At 38.2% G+C, this 22,856-nt stretch overlaps 1 protein-coding gene across 1 annotated transcript in view; it reads right to left on the minus strand.

Moving 5' to 3' along the window:
• Nucleotides 1–16,465: 16,465 nt before the first annotated feature.
• The window catches only part of Prex2 (phosphatidylinositol-3,4,5-trisphosphate-dependent Rac exchange factor 2), a 315,395-nt gene continuing 309,004 nt past the window's right edge, over nt 16,466–22,856 (minus strand). The window contains exon 40 of the mRNA NM_001393795.1: nt 16,466–22,279. Coding sequence (NP_001380724.1) covers nt 22,234–22,279 — 46 coding nt within the window. The 3' untranslated portion in view covers nt 16,466–22,233. The remainder of the gene's footprint in view (nt 22,280–22,856) is intronic.

Consider the following 22,856-nt stretch of genomic DNA (forward strand, 5'->3'; position numbering starts at 1 on the left):
AAGAGTTTGTGTATAAAGCCTTACACATCTTGAGCAAGAGCTTCTGATATTCTGAACTGTTTTTTCTTTGTTTAGCCCAGGCTGGCCATGAACTCTCAATCCTCTTGCCTCAGCTTTCTGAGCATGGGATTACAGATGCATCCCTCCATACCCAAAAATGGGAGTTTCTGTTTCTGGTGTTGAAGAGTGAACCCAGGTCTTTGCATGTGCTAGTCAAATGCTTTGCCAATGAGCAAAAGTACCAGTCCCAATTACCTTTTTTTTTTCTGGTGAAAAACATGTGAAATGCATTGCCAATCATGTTTAAGTTTATAGTGTTCTATCACTAATCATACTCAACACTATGCAACAGTCTCATACCCAAAAAGACTTATTTCTCCTAAGACTTTTTAACTCAGTGACCACCATCCCCTCTGCCCCCAGTTCCACGTTCTGGAACTACCATTGTGCACTTGGCTTCCATGAGTTTGACTGTTTTAGATTCTATGTATAATTGCAGAATCAGTGATATTGGCTTGTGAACAGAAAGTAATAAAGAACTGTTGTTTGATGTGTATAAAGTGAGTTTTGCAAAGTGAAATGAGTTGGTTAGATAGTGTGGTAAGTGTACTTAGCATCAGTGCAGTGTTCACTTAAAAAGGTCTAGATGGCAGTATGCATAGTTTATCACAATAATCAAGAATTTTGAAGATCTTAAAACTCTATACACCTCGGGGGTTGGGGATTTAGCTCAGTAGTAGAGCGCTTGCCTAGCAAGCACAAGGCCCTGGGTTCGGTCCCCAGCTCCGAAAAAAAGAAAAAAAACTCTATACACCTTGCTATTTTTGTTTTCTCCATAGTGAAAGCAAGTGATTCTGCTGTCATTTATTGTAGTGGCTGAATAGTCTGGAACAATGCTGGCACAGAGTAGAATCTAATATATACTATGTGACCAATTTAGTTCTATTGTAATCCTCATCATTATATGACATTCAGACGGTTTCTGCAGGCTGGTAGACTTTGAGCTTGCCTGATGATAAAATTATCTGAAATAATTCTCAGGCCCAGCCTGCTGAGTCAGAATCTCCAGGCAACTTCCCAGAACTATTTATTTTTAACAAGGCCGCAGGTGATTTATGTTCAAGGCAAGGAATGCACCTTGCAATTATTGCCTCTGGGATCTCATTAGATTCAGAAACACAGGCTCCACCCAGATGCCCCGAGGTGTGACAAACACTTTAGGGACTCCTGGGCATATCAAAGTTGAAAGGAGCTGGTCTAAGGTATATTCTCTGGAATTCTCCAACTGGAGGCAATGCACTGTTTCCCTTTTGATTATTAGAATAATTCTGAATCAGCCACAGTTGACTCCCATACCCCTAATCAGATTATCCCACTCTAGGATTTAAAGAGAAAATTCTTCCCTCTCTGGAAAAAGAATCACCTTCAAAGCCATGATCAAATTTACTACCAAATGGACAGAAGATGCAACTAAACATTCCTGACCACTGAAAACAGGAGTCTTTGCCTAGGACTGCAACAAATGGCTCCATAAAAAAATCAGAGCATCCAGTGGGGTCTTATCTCCAATTTGGAGATATTCCAAGAACCCTATCCTTGATTTCCATATTTCCCATCCCACTTGAAAGAGAACAGGGTACCACGTGCCAGAAGGACCACTTTGAAAAGCACAGAGTGACAGATAGCAGGACTGAAATAGGAACCTGAATTGTGGGGCCAGGTTTAAACAGGTTTAAGGTGGGCTAAGTCTAATCACCTCAGTGGGCTCCAGGTTTCTCAGGAGTCCCACAGACAGGTTGGCTCTGGGTTCTAGCTCAAGGTTGGTTAGGTGCCTGTGAGTTGAACCCTGTGAGATGTCCTATGTCTGTGAATGTTGTGCTGGTTAACACTATAGAGGACTAGAAACAAATGAGTTAATACATCCCTTACAAGTCCACCTCACTCTACCAAAATCTGAAGTATTTCTCCTTTCCATCCTAGAATTGGTCCTGCTTATGTGATCTTCTTATTAGTATTACCTCTCTCTGCTCTACAGTGCTCTGCTGTCTCTTTATTTAACATAGTGATAACTCTGACTTTGAAAACAGATGTGATTCAACATGATATTTACTGTGGTTTTCATGAGAAATAGCAGTAGGGGTTGTAATCAGAACTCTGTCTTCAAAGTGCTGGACTGACTCACTGTCTATCTTAACTGTTGACAATATAAGTGTCGGTTTAAAAGATGTATCAGATCACATTTTATGCTGCCTCTTCCCAGAAGGCAAACTCAGTCTCCCTGCAACCCAGCCCCACCTGCTGGTCAGACACCAGGCATAAACCACTCAGTTTACATCACTATCTTTGAGGAGATAGTCTTTGATAAGAAAAAAAAATCACAGCCTTTCACTTTCATTCTCTGGCTGAGCAATGAAGTCACAGTGGTCAAATGCACTCCAAATATGTCTGAACTATATCATAGAGTCCCAAGGAAACCCACAGACTAGGCCTATAGCAATGTTCTTCAGGACTTATAGGAGCATGAAAACTTTGCATAACAGACTCCTGTAAATGCCATTTTCCCAGAATGACACGATGCATCTTTCAACTGGGATCTCCAATTTAGAGTAGACATTCAAAACTGTATACATATATACATGTCTACAGAAATAGACACAAAGGACACTGAAGAAAACTATAGTTGAACGATGTATTTCTAAGGTCAAGGGCAATAGTCAGAAAAAGAAACTCAAGAAAAGAATATTTAAGTGTCTCCAATATAAAAATAATTTTGCCTAATAGTTACATAGAAAAATCACCTGGAAATCATTATTTTCATTTTTAGTAAATAAATAAATCTTATACTGAACTGGAAAAAAAAAAGGCCTTTCTTACTCTTGCTGCCCAGATTATAGCTGCAGGCTTCTTCTTTCCCAGTAACTTTATAGTAAAAATAACACTGCCCGTTTCTTCTCTGTTCACTTTATAGTCTACAGCAGCTTGCCTTTTCCACCACAGATCTTTCTAAAGATAACTGTGAGTTGGTAAGAGACCAGGTAGTTAATAGACTTAATCTCCCATGACTGACTGGCACATCAATGCAAGGCATTGTCGTATTTAAGGCTGACACAGGATCCCTGAATGCTTCTCTCCCAAGCCATCATGTTTAAGCCTGTCCACAATCATCCCTGCTTCCAGTAAGCCTTAATTTTCTATTTGCCCATCTCTGACAGTTCCTCCCTTAATTGAGAGGCAAAGAGTGCAGCTTGGATCCAGCCAATTCTATTCTGCTTGGTCTCAAAGTGCTTTAGGCAATGTGACTCAGGCTAGACCAACTGCAAGCACTTCATGCATTTAATTTGGGGAGAAATCTCAGAGATGTTACCCACTCTTGGAGTTGAAGTGAGATCTCTGAATTTAGCAATACAGCTAGCCCATTTGCTGTCACTGAGGAAGAGCTGCTGGGTAGGGACAAGCAAAGTGAGGAAGAGAGATTCCAGCGGCATCATTTTACCCACGAGGTCTCATTTATCCAGTGGACTACACCTTTGGTACCGAAAAGATGCTTAAGTGGTAAACAGTAAGGCCTGCTTTTCTAAAAAACCTAGTTTCTAGCCCAACTCTCATAGGATCACTCGCAGCCCAAGAGTACCTAACACCCTCTTCTACACTCTACAAGCCATGAGTGCATATGGAATATAGATACATGCAGGCAAAACACCTATATCCATAAAATAAAAATAAATGCAATCTAAAACAAGCAATACCATTTGGGTTGTGAAAGCCAGTCATACTTTGGTTTTTTTCTATTATTCAATGCTGTAGCAAATTCTGGGTTCTAGACACACTCTAGTAGGACAATATGTTGTGAAGTTTTGAAAAGAAGGCTCTTTTGTAAAATATAAGACACAGGGATCAAAGCTCATTGTGTCTGCTGTAGCTATCCAATTTTTCTGGCAGAATTGGTTGAAAAGGCTGTCTTTAATGAATATTTCTGGTATCTGTACCAAAAACCAGATGGCGGTAGCTGCTTAGATCTGGGTCTTTTATTTCATCAAATGATTTTGCACTTCTATTTTTGTGCCAGTAGCATGCTGGCACATGGTATTATGGCTCTGGAGTTTAATTTGAAATCAAATATGGTGATACAATCAGTATTGTTCTTGCTAAGCATTGCTTTGTGTATCTGGGGACTTTCACTTTTCATATGAATTTTAAAACTGTTTTCTACTTTTATGAAGAACATCATTAGAAACTTAATGGTGAGACCCTATAGAATACATGAGGAAACGTAGCCTCTTTCCGTGTTTCCTTCCAACCATGGGCATGAGAAGGATTTCTATTATTCCTTGAATGGTTTTATTCCAAGGTATTTTATTTAAGTAATTTTGATGCCACTGTGATTTGGATAATTTTCATGATTTCTTTCTCAATGTGTTTATCATTTGTATACACAAAAACTGGCTGATTTTTGTGTCACTTTTATATACTGCCACTTGGCTAAAAATATTTATTAGCTCTAAGTTTTCTGGTGTAATCTTTAAGATATTTTTATATAGGATCATTTTATCTGCAAATAATAACACTTTTATTCCTTTCTAGTTATATCATTTTACCTCTCTTTATTGCCTTAATAGCAATAACCAGCTACTATCTAGAATAACAGTGGAGGAAGTAGATTCGCCATCTTCTTCTGAATGTTAGTGGAAATATGCTATTCTCCCCCACTTGGCACGCTGTTGACCACAGGCTGCAGTATACAATCCTAATCGTGTTGAGGTATGTCACTGCTATTATCTTCAAGACCTTTACCGAGAAAGGATGTAGCTTTGGTTGAAGGCCATTTCGTCATCTGTTGAGATGATCATGTGACTTCTGTTCTTGAGTTCATTTATATGATATATTGCATTTATAGACTTTTACATGCTGAAACATCTCTGTTTCTGTGGAAGGAGTTAACTGGATCTTGATAATGATGATTGAGATGTGTTCTTGAGTTTGATTTACAATAATTTATAGAGAATTTCTGCATGCAAATTCATTATAGAGATTGGTCTATGATATTCTGTTCTATCATCTTATTTAGATATTAAGATGATATGAGTTTTGTGAAAAGTACTTTGAAGCAACCTTTCCTATTTTATGGAATTTTTTTTACTTCCTCTTTAAATTCCGGTTGAGCAGAGAGTCCATCTGGGTCCAGACTTTTTTTAGTTGGAAGAGTTTTTATTTCTACAGTCTTCTTGCTTGTTATCAATCTCTTCAAATTGTTTATCTTCTCTTGGGTTAATTTTGGTAGGTCTTAGAATTTTCCATTTCATCTAGATTTTCCTATTTACTTCAATATTTTTTAAGACATGTCTTAAGGCTTTACCAAATTTCACTGGTGTGTGTGGAAATGACTCCCCCTTTACTCTCTATTTCATTAATGTGGTGTCTCTCTCTCTCTCTCTCTCTCTCTCTCTCTCTCTCTCTCTCTCCTTTTTGTTTGTTTGGCTAAGTTTGTTCACCTTGTTTATCTCTTCATAGAAACAAGGCTTTCTTCAATTTATTCCTGTGTGAAATTGTCCTATGTAACGAAATGTTACATACAATAAGTATGCACAATGGAAACTAAAAATAAAAGCACTTTATCTTAAAATTTAAAAATTTGCAACTTAAATGAAAAATAATCCATCCTTATAGTGCCTAGATGAGTAAAGTGAGTAAGTAGTTCAGGGGTAATATCATTTTCCTTCGCAGTCCACTTAATGATCTAGTTAATAATTTAGACTTTGTAAGGATCTGGGAAAGGATGCAGCAGGTTGGGACTGGACAATTCCATTTGTATGGCCCTCTTCTTCACCTGGCAACACTCTGATAATCCCCCCTTTGGACTTTACTTCCTCAACTATGGAGTTGACAGCATTCATCATCCCTCCTCCCCGTCACTTCAACTTATTCTGCATTTCATTTAGATTTTCCTTTTGGTTAAATGTAGTACCTCCAGGTACTGTCCTTCTGCTCAACAGAATTCTAATTTGGGGTGTCTCTCACCAATGTTCCACTGGGGCTAATACACTTCCTGGTGCTTTACTTCCCGATTTTTACTTAAAATCCAGAGTATCTTTTCCTTAGAACTCATGGCTAGTTTAATCATGGCAAATTCACATGCAGCCACAGATCCATGGTTTACTTACAATTAATTCTGTCTCCCTTATTACAGGACCAACTAAGCTACTTTGCAACATCCCAAGTCTTCTCCTATAACTCAGTTCTTCACGCCATGCAGACGGATACCTTTTGTTAATTTATCTAGTAAATCTTTGTCAAAACATTTCCATCCCTATCTTCCCAGATATTTTCTTTTCAGAATTCTAATAAGAATTTTATGCTTGACATAAGCAATTCACAAACTCTAGAATAATTTTTAAAAAGTCCACATCAGCATATCTGGAAAGCATATGAAACAAAATCCTCAAGAGTGATCCTTCAAGGGATTTTGATGAACTTGTTCTGATAATCCTAAGAAACACTGTTTGGTTTCCTTCAATCGCTCGAACGGTCGTGACTGTAACCAACTTGATACTTTCACTTGTTCTGTGGCCTAGATTGCAAAGGTTTACCTGCCTCCAAGATAACCTACAGCTTCTTCCCATGGTATCTCATGCTTCCAAACAGAAGCCTCCAAATGTCTTACAGAATTCACCTGAAGAAAATGTATCTGGAAAGGAGGTCCTTTTACTTCTAATTTTCTTCAGCCTCTCGATAACATTTAGTTCTGTATTATCTCATGAACACTATATGATACATCCAGCTGCCCGACTTAGTGCTAAATTTTTGTCTCAATGATCTTATTTAATGCTCATTATAGCTCCACAAAGTAAGTGGATTATTAGTGTAATTTTACAGCTCAGGAAATTAGAGGAGAAGGAACTAACTTCTCCATGTCACATTGCTATTCAGCTCAGGATTGGGATTTTTAACTAGGATATTATGTGGATGTGCCTGGGCCTGTCTGAAAGATGAGTTTCCTGGGACTCAAGAGGGTCCCCTATGACCAAGTCTTTGATATAGTGAGTCAATGTGAGTAAAGGACTCTCAGAATGTATGAATGCTACTAAGCAAAAAGAAAGTTTGAAAAGCAAACACGTTGCTTAGTTTATTGTATCCACTCTCAAAATGGTGTATTTATCTTTAGAGTTACTCCCATATTTAGAAAAAAATCTGTCTTTAAAATGACAATTTTGAGAGGCTTTTTACACTCATTATCTTACGCATGTTAACTCTATGCGTGTGCTAACCATGTTCTACTACTGAGCCAGACCTCCAACTCTACACTGTATTTTTATGAGATTGTTTTGAGACAGTTGTAGCTTCATGCGCAGCTACGGGAGTTAGCAGAGAGCTTCAGTACACTCATGCCTTCTCTACAGGGCGCACTTCTGCAGGCACAGTATGGATGGTGCCGTGTAGGGTTATGAGAATCGCCGTGAGGAACACTTCATTCCTTCCACATGGCCGCACCCTCTTGATTCCCTCATCCGATCCACGTTCTCCCGGCCAGAATGCTGTCAGTCAAAGAGGACCGTACAAATGGGATCTTCAGTTACAAGCTGCTGCAACATTTCCCATATCTTTACGTAGTCTAAGGACCCCATTAGCTATTTTCTCTATCAGCAGTTTACAGCTATTCCTTCCCACCTTGTGCCTTGTTTTTCCGTTGTTTTCACAAGGGTTTTAAAATAACAAAATATGCAAATTTAGGATCCAGTACCGTTGATTAGCTTCTGTTGTCTTTTTTTTTTTTTTATAGAGTATGTCTTTTGTATCAACTGTAAAAATTGGCCAAAACTCTTGCAAAATTTCTCTTATGATTTTTTCCCGAAAGTTTTAGCTTTTAATCTAAATGAACTGTCCATACTGAGATGATTTTTGTGTCAGGTGCACCATCTAAAAGTTCATTTTTGTGCCTATATTTAATTGCTCCATTATTTCCACTGGAGGAAATGACTATCCCTCCTTCTTAGAAGTGCCCTAATGCTTTTAGTAAAAGTGTGAATGCACAATTGTCTTCAAATAAATTTAACAACAAAGCACAAGATATAGCCCCTTTCAGGGGGAGGTGAGTTTGGGGAAACTAGATAAGAACAATGATGAGGGAACTCTGTGAATGTATTAAATGCCACTGAGTTTTATGCTTTAAAACATTCATGCTGGGAATCTCATCTCAATAAAAGAATAGAGAAAACTACCTTAGCGAGGTTTTCAACTAATATTTTATACAACTCTTCCACATATTTTAAGCACCATACCAAACCTTGTCTTCTTTCAAGCTATTCTTTCCACACTGTGTGCCTCCAGCTTCTAGGTCCTGTGTTGCTAAAGCCAGGAAATGTGTCCTCATATATTTAACCTCTTGGCAAACATTTTCAACAGGGAGGCAAGATATGGGCAGCGGCAGTTCTTAGCAGCCCTGGTGTGTCCTGGAAATCCATCTCATAGCCTTTAGTCATTCTGTGGCTATTATTTACACCCTGTCGACATCTCTCAGAATTAAAGTGTCCTCAGTAGAACACTCTATTATATCATGTGGTGATGGCTGCCTTTACTTGGAACCCATGGCTCCCAAATGACATATTTCATCATTCTTCTGACAAGGAGTTCACAGACTTGTACTGAGAGCAATGCGGTGAGTCAAGGATAAGACTGTGAAGTGCATGACTTGCAGTGTTTCCACTGTCTGAAACTGAGACTTCCTCCTATGAACTTTATTTGCATCAATACTGAATGGGGTCCTTCTTTAAATCTGGAAATTACTGTTGCAAAGAAATCTTAATGACCTCAGATAGGACATTCTGACTTCCTGGGGTTCATATTTTGATAGCCAGTCTGGTTTTAATAAATCACTGAGAAGTTTGTCACCACATTCAATTCATTTTTAAATGGCCGGCCAATGGCAGGCTAGAGAACCTGCATTGAGCAAATGTCTTTAATGTTAGCAGAAAGTTCATGGACAAAGATAGAGCAGGGACAGAAGATACAGCCAACCAATGAGTGCTTCCTACTCAATTTATAACCCAGTATCAGTCCCCCTTTTCTCCAAGTACGCCTTCATGCTCCCCACATTTCCACCCTCCTCTTTTCCTTGGTGAAGGGTAGTCCCACTCTGAGTGCTAGTCCCCACTCCACTACTCCTCTCCCCTACACCTCACATATCAAGTCATTGCAGAGCTAGGTGACCCTTGCTCCAGTTGTTGAGGAGGACTCATGAAGACCAAGCTGCTCATACATTTTTGCCAGGGCCTAGGTCCAGCCCATGATCAGTCTTTGGTTGCTGATTCAGGCTCTAGGAACCCCCAAGGGTCCAGGTTATCTGACTCTGTTGGTCTTCCTGTATAGTCCCTCTTTAGTTCTTCAATCCTTCTCCTAACTAATAAAACCCTCAAGCTCCAACTAATCATTGGCCGTTTGTCACTGCATCTCTTTCCATTGGCAACTGGGTAGAGTCTCTCAGAGGACAGTTATGCTAGGTTCCTGTCTGCAAGCATAACAGAGTATCATGAATAGAGCCAGGGATTGGTTCTTGCTATTGGAGATGGATATCAATTTGGGCACTCATTGGTTGGCTATACCTTCTGTCTCTGCTCTATCTTTGTCCATGAACTCCTTGTTGGAAAGACCCATTTGGGGTTGAAGGTTTTATGGCTGGGTTATTCTCCTTATCCCTCCACTGGGAGTCCTGCCTGGCTAAAGGAAGTGTCCACTATAGGATCCATACCCCACACTGCTGAGATTCTCAGGTAGAGTTGCCCCCATATACACCCTGGGACAGCCACCCATCCCAGGTCTCTAGTATGTCCTAGAGGTTGTCCCCCCTCCTCCCACACACATCGAGGATTTCTCTTCTCTATCCACTGCTTTCTCTACATTTTACCCCACCCTACATCTGCTCCCACCCCCATCCCCTCTTTCATCCTCTTCCATTAACTTCCAATATCTATTTTGTTTTCCCTTCTCAGAAAGATTCAACCATCCTCCCTTGAATCCTCCTTGTTATTGGGCTTCTTTCAGTCTGTTGTTTATAGTGTGGTTATTCTGTATTTTATGGCTAATAACCACTTATAAGTGAGTACATAACATATATGTCCTTTCAGGTGTGGGCTACGTCACTTAGGATATTTTCTAGTTCTATCCATTTGCCTGTGAAATTGATGATGCCCTTGTTTTTAGTGGATGAATAGTATTCCATTGTGTAAATGTACATTTTCTTTGTCCATTCTTCAGTTGAGGGATATCTGGGTTATTTCCACTTTCTGAGGACTACAAAGAAGACTGCTATGAAATCAGGGATAGTGATACATTCAGAGGTTCTTTTGTTGTTCAGGATTGTTCGGGCTATCCTGGATTTTTGCTTTTACATATGAAATTGATAATTGTTATTTCAGGATCTGTAAATAATTGTTTTGGAATTTTGATGGGGATTATACTAAATCTGTAGATTGCCTTTGGTAAGATGGCCATTTTTTATGTTAATATTACTGGTCCATTAGAATGGGATATTTTTCCATCATCTCATATCTTCTTCAATTTCTTTCTTCATTGATTTGAAGTTTTTGTCATACAGGTCTTTCTCTTGCTTGATGTGGCTACTGTGAAGGGTATGATCTCCCTAACTTCTTTTTCAGTCAGTTTATTGTTTGTATAGAGGAACACTACCAATTTATTTGACTTAATTTTGTATCTAGCCACTGTCTATTGTTATGTCTCCCTTTTCATTTCTGATTTTGTCAATTTGGATACTGATTCTCTGCCTTTTAGTTGGGCTAAGTGTTTGTCCATCTTGTTGATTTCCTCAAAGAACCAGCTTGGTTTGGTTGATTCTTAGTATTGTTATCTTTGTTTCTAATTGATTGATCTCAGTCCTGAGTTTGATTATTTCCTGTGTGCGTTTGCTTCTTTCTTTTTTCTAGAGCTTTCAGGTATACTTTTAATTAGTTAGTGTGAAAACTCTGCAATTTCTTTATGGAGACACTTAGTGCTATCAACTTTTCTCTTAGCACTGTTCTATTGTGTCCCATAAATTTGGATTTATTGTGCCCTCATTTTCACTGTATTCTAGAAAGACTTTACTTTCTTTATTTCTTCCCTGTCCCAGTGATTATTGAGTAGAAAGTTGTTTAGTTTTCATCAGTGTTTAGGCTTTCCATTGTTTCAATTTTCTTATATCTTTCAAGGCTTGCTTTGTGATTGACTATAATCAGTTTGGAAAAGGTTCTGTGTGGTGCTGAATATACATTCTCTTGTGTTTGGTCCAGTGTTCTATCAATATCTGTTAGGTCCATTTGAATCATAATCTCTGTTAGCTTCATTATTTCTCTGTTTAGTTTCTCTCTTCACGGCCTGTCTATTGGTGAGAATGGGTGTTGAAATTTCCCACTATTAATGTATGGGGTTCAGTGTGTGATTTAGGCTTTAGTAATGTTTCTTATGAATGTGGGTCCCCTTGCATTTGGGGCATGGATGTTAGGAACTTTAACATCATCTTGGTAGATTTTTCCTTTGATGAGTTCAAGGTGTCTTTTCCTGTCTCTTTTGAATATATTCAGTTTAAACTCTATAGTATTAAATATTAGAATAGGCATTCCAGCTTGTTTCTTAGGACCATTTGCTTTTTCCAGCCCTTTACTAGGAGATAATGTTTATCTTTTTTGCTAAGATGTGTTTCTTGTATTCAGCAGAATGATGGCTTCTGTTTATGCATTTATTATGCTTTTCTGTGTCTTTTTATTTGGGAATTGAGTCCACTGATGTTTTAAAGACCAATGACTGTTACTTCCTGTTACTTTGGTGTTGGTGTTGGATTTGTATGTGCCTGTGCGTGTGCATGTGTGTGCTTCTCTTCTATTAGATTCAATGATGCAAAATTATTTCTTGTGTTTTCTTGGGTGTGGTTAGCCTTATTGGTTTGTTACCTTCCTTCTAGTATCTTGCATAAGGATGGGCTAGTGGAAAGGTATTGTTTAAATTTGCTGCTTTCATGGAATATCCTGATTTCTCTATGGTGATTGAAAGTTTTGCTGGGTATAGTAGTCTAGACTGACATCTGTGGTCTCTTACATTCTGAAAGACCTCTGCCTAGGCCTGTGTAGCTTTTAGAGACTCAGATGAGAAATAGGATATAATTCTGATAGGTCTGCCTTTAGATGTTATTTGGCCTTTTTCTCTTGCTGCTATTCAAATCCCTTCTTTGTTCTGTATATTTAGTGTCTTGATTACTATGTGGTAGGAGGATTTTCTTTTCTGGTCCAATCTCTTTGGTGTTGTGTAAACTTCTTGTACATTTATAGGAATATTTTTTCTTAAAGTTAGGGAATTTTTTTCTATAATTTTGTTGAAGATGTTTTCTGGGCCTTTGAGCTGGGATTCTCTTCCTTTTTCTATGCCTATTATTCTTGTCTAGTCTTTTCAGTGTTCCAAATTTCCTGATGTTTTTAATCAGGAACCTTTTGGATTTTGGACTTTCTTTGACTGATATATTGATTTCTTCTATTGTATCTTCTACATCTGAGATTCTCTCTTTTTTCTGTATTCTGTATTCTATTGGTGAAACTTACACCTGTAGTTCCTCTTCTCATTCCTAGGGTTTCCATATCAGGATTGCCTCAGATCATGTTTTCTCTATTGTTTCTATTTGCCTTTTCAAGTCTTGGACAATATTATTCATATCCTTTAGCTGTTCAATTATATTGCCATATTTTTATTCCACTTTCTTTATTTTTATTTGCCTCCTTTTTAAATGCCTCTACCTTCTTGGGTGTATTTTCCTATATTTTCTTAAGGGATTTTTAAAATTTCCTCTTTATAGGCCTCTACAATCTTTATAAGATTGAATTTAAGATCATCTTGTTGTGCTTCATTTTCATTAAGATATACTAAGTTTGCTATAGCAGGATAGCTGGGCTTTGGTGGTTCCATATTGTCCTGGCTCTTGTTGGCTGCATTCTTCTTCTTCTTCTTCTTCTTCTTCTTCTTATTATTATTATTATTATTATTATTGTTATTATTATTATTATTATTATTATTATTAACTTGAGTATTTCTTATTTACATTTTGAGTGTTATTCCCTTTCCCGGTTTCCGGGCAAACATCCCCCTAATCCATCCCCCTCCTTTTCTTTATGGGTGTTCCCCTCCCCATCCTCCCCCCATTGCCGCCCTCCCCCCAACAATCTAGTTCACTGGGGGTTCAGTCTTAGCAGGACCCATGGCTTCCCCTTTCACTGGTGCTCTTATTAGGATATTCATTGCTTCCTATTAGGTCAGAGTCCAGGGTCAGTCCATGTATAGTCTTTAGGTAGTGGCTTAGTCCCTGGAAGCTCTGGTTGCTTGGCATTGTTGTTCATAAGGGGTCTCGAGCCCCTTCAAGCTCTTCCAGTTCTTTCTCTGATTCCTTCAACGGGGGTCCTATTCTCAGTTCAGTGGTTTGCTGCTGGCATTCGCCTCTGTATTTGCTGTATTCTGGCTGTGTCTCTCAGGAGAGATCTACATCCGGTTCCTGTCAGCCTGCCCTTCTTTGCTTCATCCATCTTGTCTAATTGGATGGCTGTATATGTATGGGTCACATGTGGGGCAGGCTCTGAATGGGTGTTCCTTCAGTCTCTGTTTTAATCTTTGCCTCTCTCTTCCCTGCCAAGGGTATTTTTGTTCCCCTTTTAGAGAAGGAGTGATGCATTCACATTTTGATCATCTGTCTTGAGTTTCATTTGTTCTAGGAATCTAGGGTAATTCAAGCATTTGGGCTAATAGACACTTATCAATGAGTGCATACCATGTATGTCTTTCTGTGATTGGGTTAGCTCACTCAGGATGATGTTTTCCAGTTCCATCCATTTGCCTACGAATTTCATAAAGTCGTTGTTTTTGATAGCTGAGTAATATTCCATTGTGTAGATGTACCACATTTTCTGTATCCATTCCTCTGTTGAAGTGCATCTGGGTTCTTTCTAGCTTCTGGCTATTATAAATAAGGCTGTGATGAACATAGTGGAGCACGTGTCTTTTTTATATGTTGGGGCATATTTTGGGTATATGCCCAAGAGAGATATAGCTGGATCCTCAGGCAGTTCAATGTCCAATTTTCTGAGGAACCTCCAGACTGATTTCCAGAATGGTTGTACCAGTCTGCAACCCCACCAACAATGGAGGAGTGTTCCTCTTTCTCCGCATCCTCGCCAGCATTTGCTGTCACCTGAGTTTTTATCTTAGCCATTCTCACTGGTGTGAGGTGAAATCTTATGCTGTCCTTTAGTCATCTAGTTTTCCCTGCTGTTGGCTGGATGATCCTTATGGCATCAGGATTTCTCACCAGTTGGGGAGAGCCATAGATCAGACAATGGAATATCCAACTCTGCTGGCTGTGCCTCAGGTAGTCCCCACTAGCAAGGGATTGGTGGGCTGATGTTCCAAGCTTGGAGTTCTTAGGGTCTCTGCAGCTCCGCATGGGGAAGCAGGATACTCTTAGGGTCCCACAAGACTCCTTGGGAGCAAAGAGTGAGTCCAGAGCTAGACAGTGGTATTCAGGAGACCAATCAATACTCATCTCTGCCTATGTCTTGGGAGGACCAAACTGAGATGGGATTGTGGAGTAGAGTTCCAAAGGTTTCCACAGGGGAGCAGGACATTCTTCAAGCCTGTAAGGCTCTTTATGTCTGAAGAGCAAGCCCAGAGCTAGACAACAGATTTCAGGGGATGATGCACAATGCCCCTCTGCCCACTACTTTCCCTTTCAATGTATGAAGTTTCTAATTTATTTCTCCATGTTATGTTTTAATAAATATTTGTATTCCAAGGAACAATGAACAACTCTTCCATGTCTTCTATTATAGGTAACACAGCATAAAGAATTTTTGCCAGCTGCAGTTGCTGTTCATCCTCTAGACTGTTAAGGGAATGTTTGGGGTTGTAAGGAAATCTGTTTGACTTGCTCTTTGTCTCCCTTTCTTCCTTTCTCCTTTCTTCTTAAAAAACACATGTTTTACTTTACAGTTCTTTTGTTTTCTTATTTTCTCTTGTGTTTCTGAGAGAATGTCTCCTGGACTGGGTTTGAACCCACTATGGAATCCAGGCTGACCTTGACCACATTGTATTCCTGTCATGTCCCAGCACTCAGATTTCAGGCATGCTCCAATGCTACAGCAATTCTGTTTCATAAACTTATTACCAAAATATACCCATAAAGGTAGGGGGTGGGGTAGGCGTGTGTGTGCATGTGTGTGTGTGTGTGTGTGTGTGTTTGTGTGTGTGTGTGTGTGTGTGTGTGTGTGTGTGTGTGTGCACATGAGTGTGAATGGAGAAAGGAGAAGGGGCAAGGTGGGGAAAGATCATGTTAATACCACTCTTCTGGAACATAGATGTTTGAAATCCTTGTTCCAAAACAAATAGCTTATGTTTGCTGCTTCTATTTTCTCATTCTTAAAGCTATATTAAATGGGCTATTGTGGTGTCCACTAGCAATGTCCAAACAATAAAAATCCAGTTATTGATTTTTCCCTCCAATTAATTTGATCTTGACATCTCTGAGCTGGCCAACACAATCAGCAGTATGTACACTTTTCAAACTCACCACTTGGAATTCATAATTTCACATCAGTCATCAACTATATATCTCAGCTACTCAACTCACAATGCCCTGGCCCTGTTTAGAAGTTTTAACATGGCAGGCATACTCAAGTGTCCAGAGCTAAATTAAATCTCTATCTATACCTGTTTCAATTCACATCCACAAACATTTATCCTGTCCAGTCTCAACCACTTTCTATCCCACAAAACCAGTGACAGGTGCTACTCTCATTCATTCTACAAATTCACCACTTTTTTTTTTAACCTCACTGCCTCTCTTCAAATTTTTTGATATCAATCTTTCCCCTCCCAAGGTGGAAAACTCTCTAAGGTCAATAGAGATTTGTGTGTCTCTCTATTAATGTCTACCTCAGTAAAAAGTGGGTACTTGGCCTATAGGCAGTCCACACACTGATGTTAATTGAATCTAAGTTCCTTGAATGTGAACAGTACAAGTTTCTTATTGCTTCATTGTTGGCTTTACATTATTGTGGATATTGTGGATGTCTTTTGTTAATAGATAGCTCCTTATCTTGTGTACTAAATAAATCTCCTTAAGTGATTTTAAGTATTGCTGCATTTGTAGCACCCTAAGCAACTACAATGACCACAGTTCATGCATATTAAGAATGGAAACCTTGAGAGATAGGCTTGAGAGATTGAGGAGAGACCCCACAAAACCTCGTTTCTAATAGAGCTTTCCTAGATTGTGAGACGTATTGAACGTCTTTTTCTGTCCCCTCCTCAGAAGTTACCACAGTCAATCTGTGTCATACATAGACCACGTTTCTCCTCCTGAGCTTGTGAATTTTTAAAAGGTGAATGTTGCAGTTTCATATTTTTCTGCTTTCCAAACATGTAAGAATTTAATAGGAATTAGACAAACTTAAGCTCACTCTATAATTCACTTTATTATTTTTGACATTTATCAGATAACATTACTTTTCCAAACTTTTATGTGGGATAAAACGAATGATACAAAATACATAATGAACTTTAACAAATTTAACCATACACAAATATGGAATGACTGAAACTATGTTACATGACTATTTTACAAAGGAAAAAGGGCTAACAATACATTTAGATGAAATTTATCATTGAATTTTGGATATTATATCATATTAAATATAGACATAGTCAAAACAGTTACTTCTACAGAATCAATTTTACTATTAAAAATGAGTATTATGTAAATGAGTGCTTACAAAAATATTTTAAGCAAAAGCTGATCTACTCATATTCTTGCAGTTACAAAAATATATATTCTTCTGAAACTAGTAGATTTGCTTGAGGCATTAGATATTTAAATTCAAGTGTATGCTTTCTAAATATGTCAACAACTTAGTATTCTTGACCATATAGTATACAATACACAAATGGTATTAGAATATATTTACCTTATGAATAATACAATTTTAAAGTAAAAGATATAAGTGACCCTATGATGATTTTTTTTTAATGAAATATATCCAATACACTAAATTCTGGTTGGGCCTTATTAAGTGAATTTCAAAATGTTTGTTGAATATGAATGAAACAAACCATTATCTGTGCCTAAAATTAATTACCCAATTTTTGTGATTTCTGGTATTACCAGTATTTCTAGCAACTATCATTTACAAATTCAGCAATTAAGTCCATTATAATTCTTAATGGTAAACCAGAAAAGCAGATTTGAGATTGACTAGATATTTAGTTTGGATTCCGGCATGTCTCCCAAAGGTCCTGTATTAAGAGCTTGATCCCCTCTGTAGTGCTATTGAGAGGTGGTGAAACATCTGGAAGATGGAGGCCAATGGATAGTTCCTATGTCTGTTGAAGGCTGCCTTTGAAACACTGTGGGGCTAAAGTCTCTTAATCACCTTTGTGATTTGGCTAATGAGCACACTAGTTATGTTCTTCTGTCTTCTCCTGTCGGGAGTTGCTACCTCATGACAGGTCCAACCACAGGCTTTGTGGACTAGAACCTCCATCAATTTGAGCCAAAATAAGCCTTTTCTCTTTGTAACTTAATTATCTCAGATGATTTGTCACAGTGATAACAAACAAAAACAAATCAGAAACCAAGCTGGCTCATACATATAGCAGAGGAGCCTCAGTGAATATAGGACAGCCCACAAGTTCACCTCTGGCCTAGGTAGCACTGACGTCTGCAGCAGACATCATATGGTCTGTCTATACGTGACTTGTATTTTCATATGAAGAAAACACCAAAATTTAATAATTATCATAATGTTTATAGTTAATGTTCATAAAACTAAAAAAATGGTTTATGTTATGTGAGAATACACACACACACACACACACACACACACACACACACACATCTGTATATCATTATCAAACTCATTAGACTTTAGAAACCTAGCCAGGGAGAGAATAAACTGTTCTGAGTGAGGCAGACTCCTACTAAGTGGCCACTGAGAGTCACACAGACTAACTGTACTTTAATAGACCTCCACACTGATGCCATGTGGTGCTTGGCAACAGCAATGCTAACAATAGTGACAATGGCAAATCATTAAAGTATCAAATGATTCTAGAACCAACTATTAACCATTATGACTGTCATGGAATTGCCGCACCTAGTAAAATGGTGACTATTTTTTAAAACTGCTACTATAATGAGGCCATTCTTGGTAAAGCTGCCTCTTAGATTTCCCCCACCTGTTCTTCACAGTAAAGATTTTCCTGAGGCTCTCCCCTGAAACGTCAAATATACAAAAGTATAGTTCGTCTTACTTAGTTGAAACTTATGTATGCTAATGAAATTGTAATTGTTTAAGGAAGAGTCTTTGGACCTCAGTTTTGCAGGAACATTCACATAAAAACAAAATTAAACTTTCAAAATTAAAATTCCTAAAGTTTAGAAGCAATTCAGTCAAAAACATAGCTTTAGTGGTTTGACTGTAATCCCACTGGGTAGATTTCCAGAATTACTTTCAAAATTTTTTAAAAGGGCAAATGACTTAAAAAGCAAGGTTATTACTTTGAAATTTTAATATTATGATTTTATAAAACCCCAAGTGCCTAAAAAAACCCACCTGCTTAGATGTGGTGACTCACAATGCACAGGACTACAGATGTTTAGACTTTTGTAAGGATACTTGATAGTTTGAGATAGAAACATATTTGCTTTAAATAACCTTGCCTATAAAATCTATGTGCTCGCTACAAGACATTTTTTGCTTAAGTTGGGTAATAGTTCCTCTTGAATTTGTTTCTTATTGATTATATTCATCGTTAAAGTTAGGGATCAACTTCATTTCCTTCTGAATTGAACTATTCAAAGTTAAAATCAATAAAGCCAGAAATAGCACCCTCCCCAAGTAACATGTACTGTAGTATCTTTCTTTCCTTCATAGGCCATGTCTCACACTGTAGTTCAGACTGGCCTCACACTCATATGTAGCTAAAGTGCCCTTGAACTGCTGGCAATCCTACTGAGTCTCCAAGTACTGGGATTAGAGGTGTGGGCCACCACTGGCCTGAAGAAGAGTCAGCACGGTTTAATATATGGCCTCACGTGTGCTCGGCAAGTGCTCAACCACTGTGCCACATTACCAGCCCTACCTTCCTTTTTAAGTGAACATCTGGCTGCAAGAAGAGTGACAATGAATACACAGGGGATTGAAGAGTAGAAGACTTCTGTTAAATGAAAGAGAGTAGCATGGGCCTGCTGATGACGATGCTGGTTTACAGGGGAGAGCATACACTCATTATTACATATCCTGCCAAGTCAACCAGAAGAGAAACTATCATCCCCTGTCTGTCCTTCTCTCTAGAATAAGGAATGGACATACTTTCAGCCCTTAAATCTTCATACTTTTTACAAAATTAAATTTTGTAATGTTAGAAATCGATGAGAAAAATCTTTAAGATAGTAAATACGATTCAGTTCCCATGATGCGATCTGAAATCTCTCAGTGTGTAGACAGGAGCCTATGTTCACAAACAGAAGTTGTAAGAACAGTAAGCAGGGCTTTTCCCTTAGCTTCTCAGTAACCCCCAGTTGCAGAGGCTAGTCCGACATTAAAGCAAGGCTGTTCAAAAGGTCTAAGGCCTGCTAAAATTCCAATGTCAAAAGAAGGTATATATTATGGAATTAAAAATTGATTATTCATCTATCGTAGACTTTTAAGTGTTAGCAATCTTAAAATTATAGTCAAATTTTATATAATGTCTTACTCTTGGCTTGCAATACATGTGGGGCCTCTTCAATTATGAATGGGAAGTGCCAAGAATATAGTTCTTATACATTAAAGGTGTTCTGCATATTCCCACTTGATTTTTGCAACATAGTCTGTAGAATTGAATGACAACACATGTCATAAAACTCCAACTTTTTAGTCAGAAAATAATTGCTAATATTATAATGGTTCTCATATTAACAGATGAAATTAGTGTAATCATTAAGAAGAGGGATTTCCTACATTAACTTCTGACTCCGCCATGTTCATCATCTGACCCCACCATGTTCATCAGGTGAACTTGGGCGAGTCACTCCGTTAGTCTCTGCTGTAGCTGAACTGTGAAGTGCACGTAATAAGACAAGGCCAGGCTTCATCCCTGCTGCACCACCATGTGAAGAAGGAATAGCGAAACGTGGAGTAGGCAATAAAGGGAGCCTTTTAGTACACACTAAATCATGTCAACTATGACTTCACTACCATGAAATTGACAGTGATGGACATTACCATAAACCACCAGCCGACTTTTAAAGTTGGTAAGTGCTGTGCACACAAATATATTTAACTCAAAAGATAACATTAACCACAATCTGTTATATACACTAATTTATAAATAATGCAAAAGTAGACAATATACCCAGGACATATAAGCATGCTTTGTAGCCCTCATGTAGCCCTTTCTTTGCCTCTATGGAAACTTACTGAGGCTGGTGAGCACAGAACAGGAAAGCAGTGTGAAGGGTCTGCCTAGTCAGTCAGTCAGTCAGCTCTCCTTACTCTCAAGACTTTCAGACAGGACAGCCTGAACTATGAGAGCTTCAGGGTTGTGTGCTGATGGCAGCAAAATATTAATTCCCTGAAAGTTATGGGTGCATGTTGTATATATGCAAATGCAGGTCATATCATTTATTAAATTCAAAATGCTAAGGCTTTTCTTTAGAAACATATTGGTTTCTCTATTAGTCACATACAGTTTTGCTGAATTAAAAAAATCTCAAGTTCTCTGTGCTGAATAATTTTCATCTTAATTCATGGGATAAATATATCCCATACCTTTGAAACACATTTTTAAATTCAATATATCACTGGCAGTAAAGACAGCTTTAATGATTGTCTGAAATTCATTATAAGATTTATAAAGTAAAATGGAATAACGGTTTGCCAAAACTGTAGTTAAAGTAAGGATTTCATGTGCTTAGCCCATATCTATACACAGTACTGTGCTACACAGTGGCCTTTGGGTCAGTGATTGACAACCTGTAGGAGATGGTCCCGTAGGCTATACCGTCTAATGAGGCCACAGCCATCTCAGTCTGGGTAAGTGCACCCAACAACATTTGTACAATAATAATATGGTCTAAAGGCACAATGTATTCCTATCATTAAGCAAAGCACAACTCTATCATAATCACAGTAATGCCGTTTTAATTATTTTTAAAGTTACACATTTAAAACCAATATTAATATATTTATGTGCTCAAAACAATGTTAGTACATCAACACAGAAGTGATAAATATTGCATATACTTTAGAATGAATACATAAATTATCAAGGTTTTTTTCTAATGGCCCTTTGAAATACAACAAATAAATTTATTTTTACATCTTACATATATAACTTGATAGAAAAATACTCATGAAGGTGTATTATTTTAAGGGTCTGACATCTCATAGGACGACTTCATACAATTGCGAGTTTATCTTTCTCTTTTAAGGGTTGAGTTGTCAAACAGGCTTGCTATTTTCATTGGCTCCTCTCATCTCTCCAACCTGGCAACTCCCTATACACAGCCATCAATGGTACATCACCCAGGATTCGTGGCTCACTGAAGAGATCAAGAAAAGCACCTGCCTGCTGGAGTGTTTTCATGGCCAGGGAGTACATAGGACAAGAGTAAGAAAAGTCTTACCAGGACCTCAAAGCTTTCTCCATTACCAGGAAGCCTTAGAAGAAAGGGAGGTGTGTATGTTCCTACCTCCCACATGTGCACTTCTAGGTGGCACCAGTGGGAGACGGGACACCTGTAACTCCCCATCTACACTGTTCTTAACATTTTTGTATGACTGTTTCCAGAGTGTGGCAATCATTTTTAGTGACAGACTTCTTCACGAGAAACTACCAATATTATATCTGCCCACTGGGGAAGCTAAAAACAAATACAATATAATTAACGAATGAGAAAGGAATCAAAATAGTTAAATCTTTTATCTCTGTATATTTTTCTACAAATTTGAGCAGTGAATTTTATGCTAATATGAATCTGTAATTTTAATATATCTAGAATGTGAGGCTGAACTGTCTTAAGGAACTTCTAGTTCCAGTATAAATATCCAAACCAAACATCAGTTATTTTCACCATGGGAAAACTTTGCTTCTTAAATATGCAATTCTTTGTCTTCAGGGGAGAATGTTGACTTGGCCAGCATTTGGAAGCATCTGTCTCGTGGCTCCTGGGAATGCTTATTCGTCTCCCACTGGAGGTGGTGGCTCACACAGCTTATACAACCTAGAAAAGAAATGGGACAGTATAATAATCACTTTCTACACTACCCTTACCTGAATATTTTTATTGGTAGAACAAATACATCACCACTAATTCCTTGACTCCATCAGTCATCACTACATTGGTTCTACCACAGAAAATAGCATATAAATCAGCTTGATCTAAAATTTTGGTCCTATGATTTAGAGAATACTTCTCTTTCTCTGTGAATGCTTAGAAGGTTGGTCATTTAACAGCGTTATTTTTTTACAGTGGTTCTCAACAGTTCTAATGCTGCACCCTGGTAATACAACTCATCACATTGTAGTGACCTCCAATTATAAAATTATGTCATTGTTACTTCATAACTATGATTTTGCCACTGTTATGAATCATAACTTAAATATATGCTATGCAGGAATTCTGACATGGGGCTCCTTGAAAGGGTCAATTGACCCTAGGGGTCACGAACCACAAGGTAAGAACCTGCTGTTTTAGAAGCTGTTGCTCTGCTTCAGTCCATCTGTTTACTTTGCTGATGGTAATATCCCTCCCCTGAGTTGTCAGAGGCAGTGTCATTATGATAATTAACACATTGACA

Source organism: Rattus norvegicus, chromosome 5, assembly GCF_036323735.1.
Source record: "Rattus norvegicus strain BN/NHsdMcwi chromosome 5, GRCr8, whole genome shotgun sequence".
Lineage (NCBI taxonomy): Eukaryota > Metazoa > Chordata > Mammalia > Rodentia > Muridae > Rattus > Rattus norvegicus.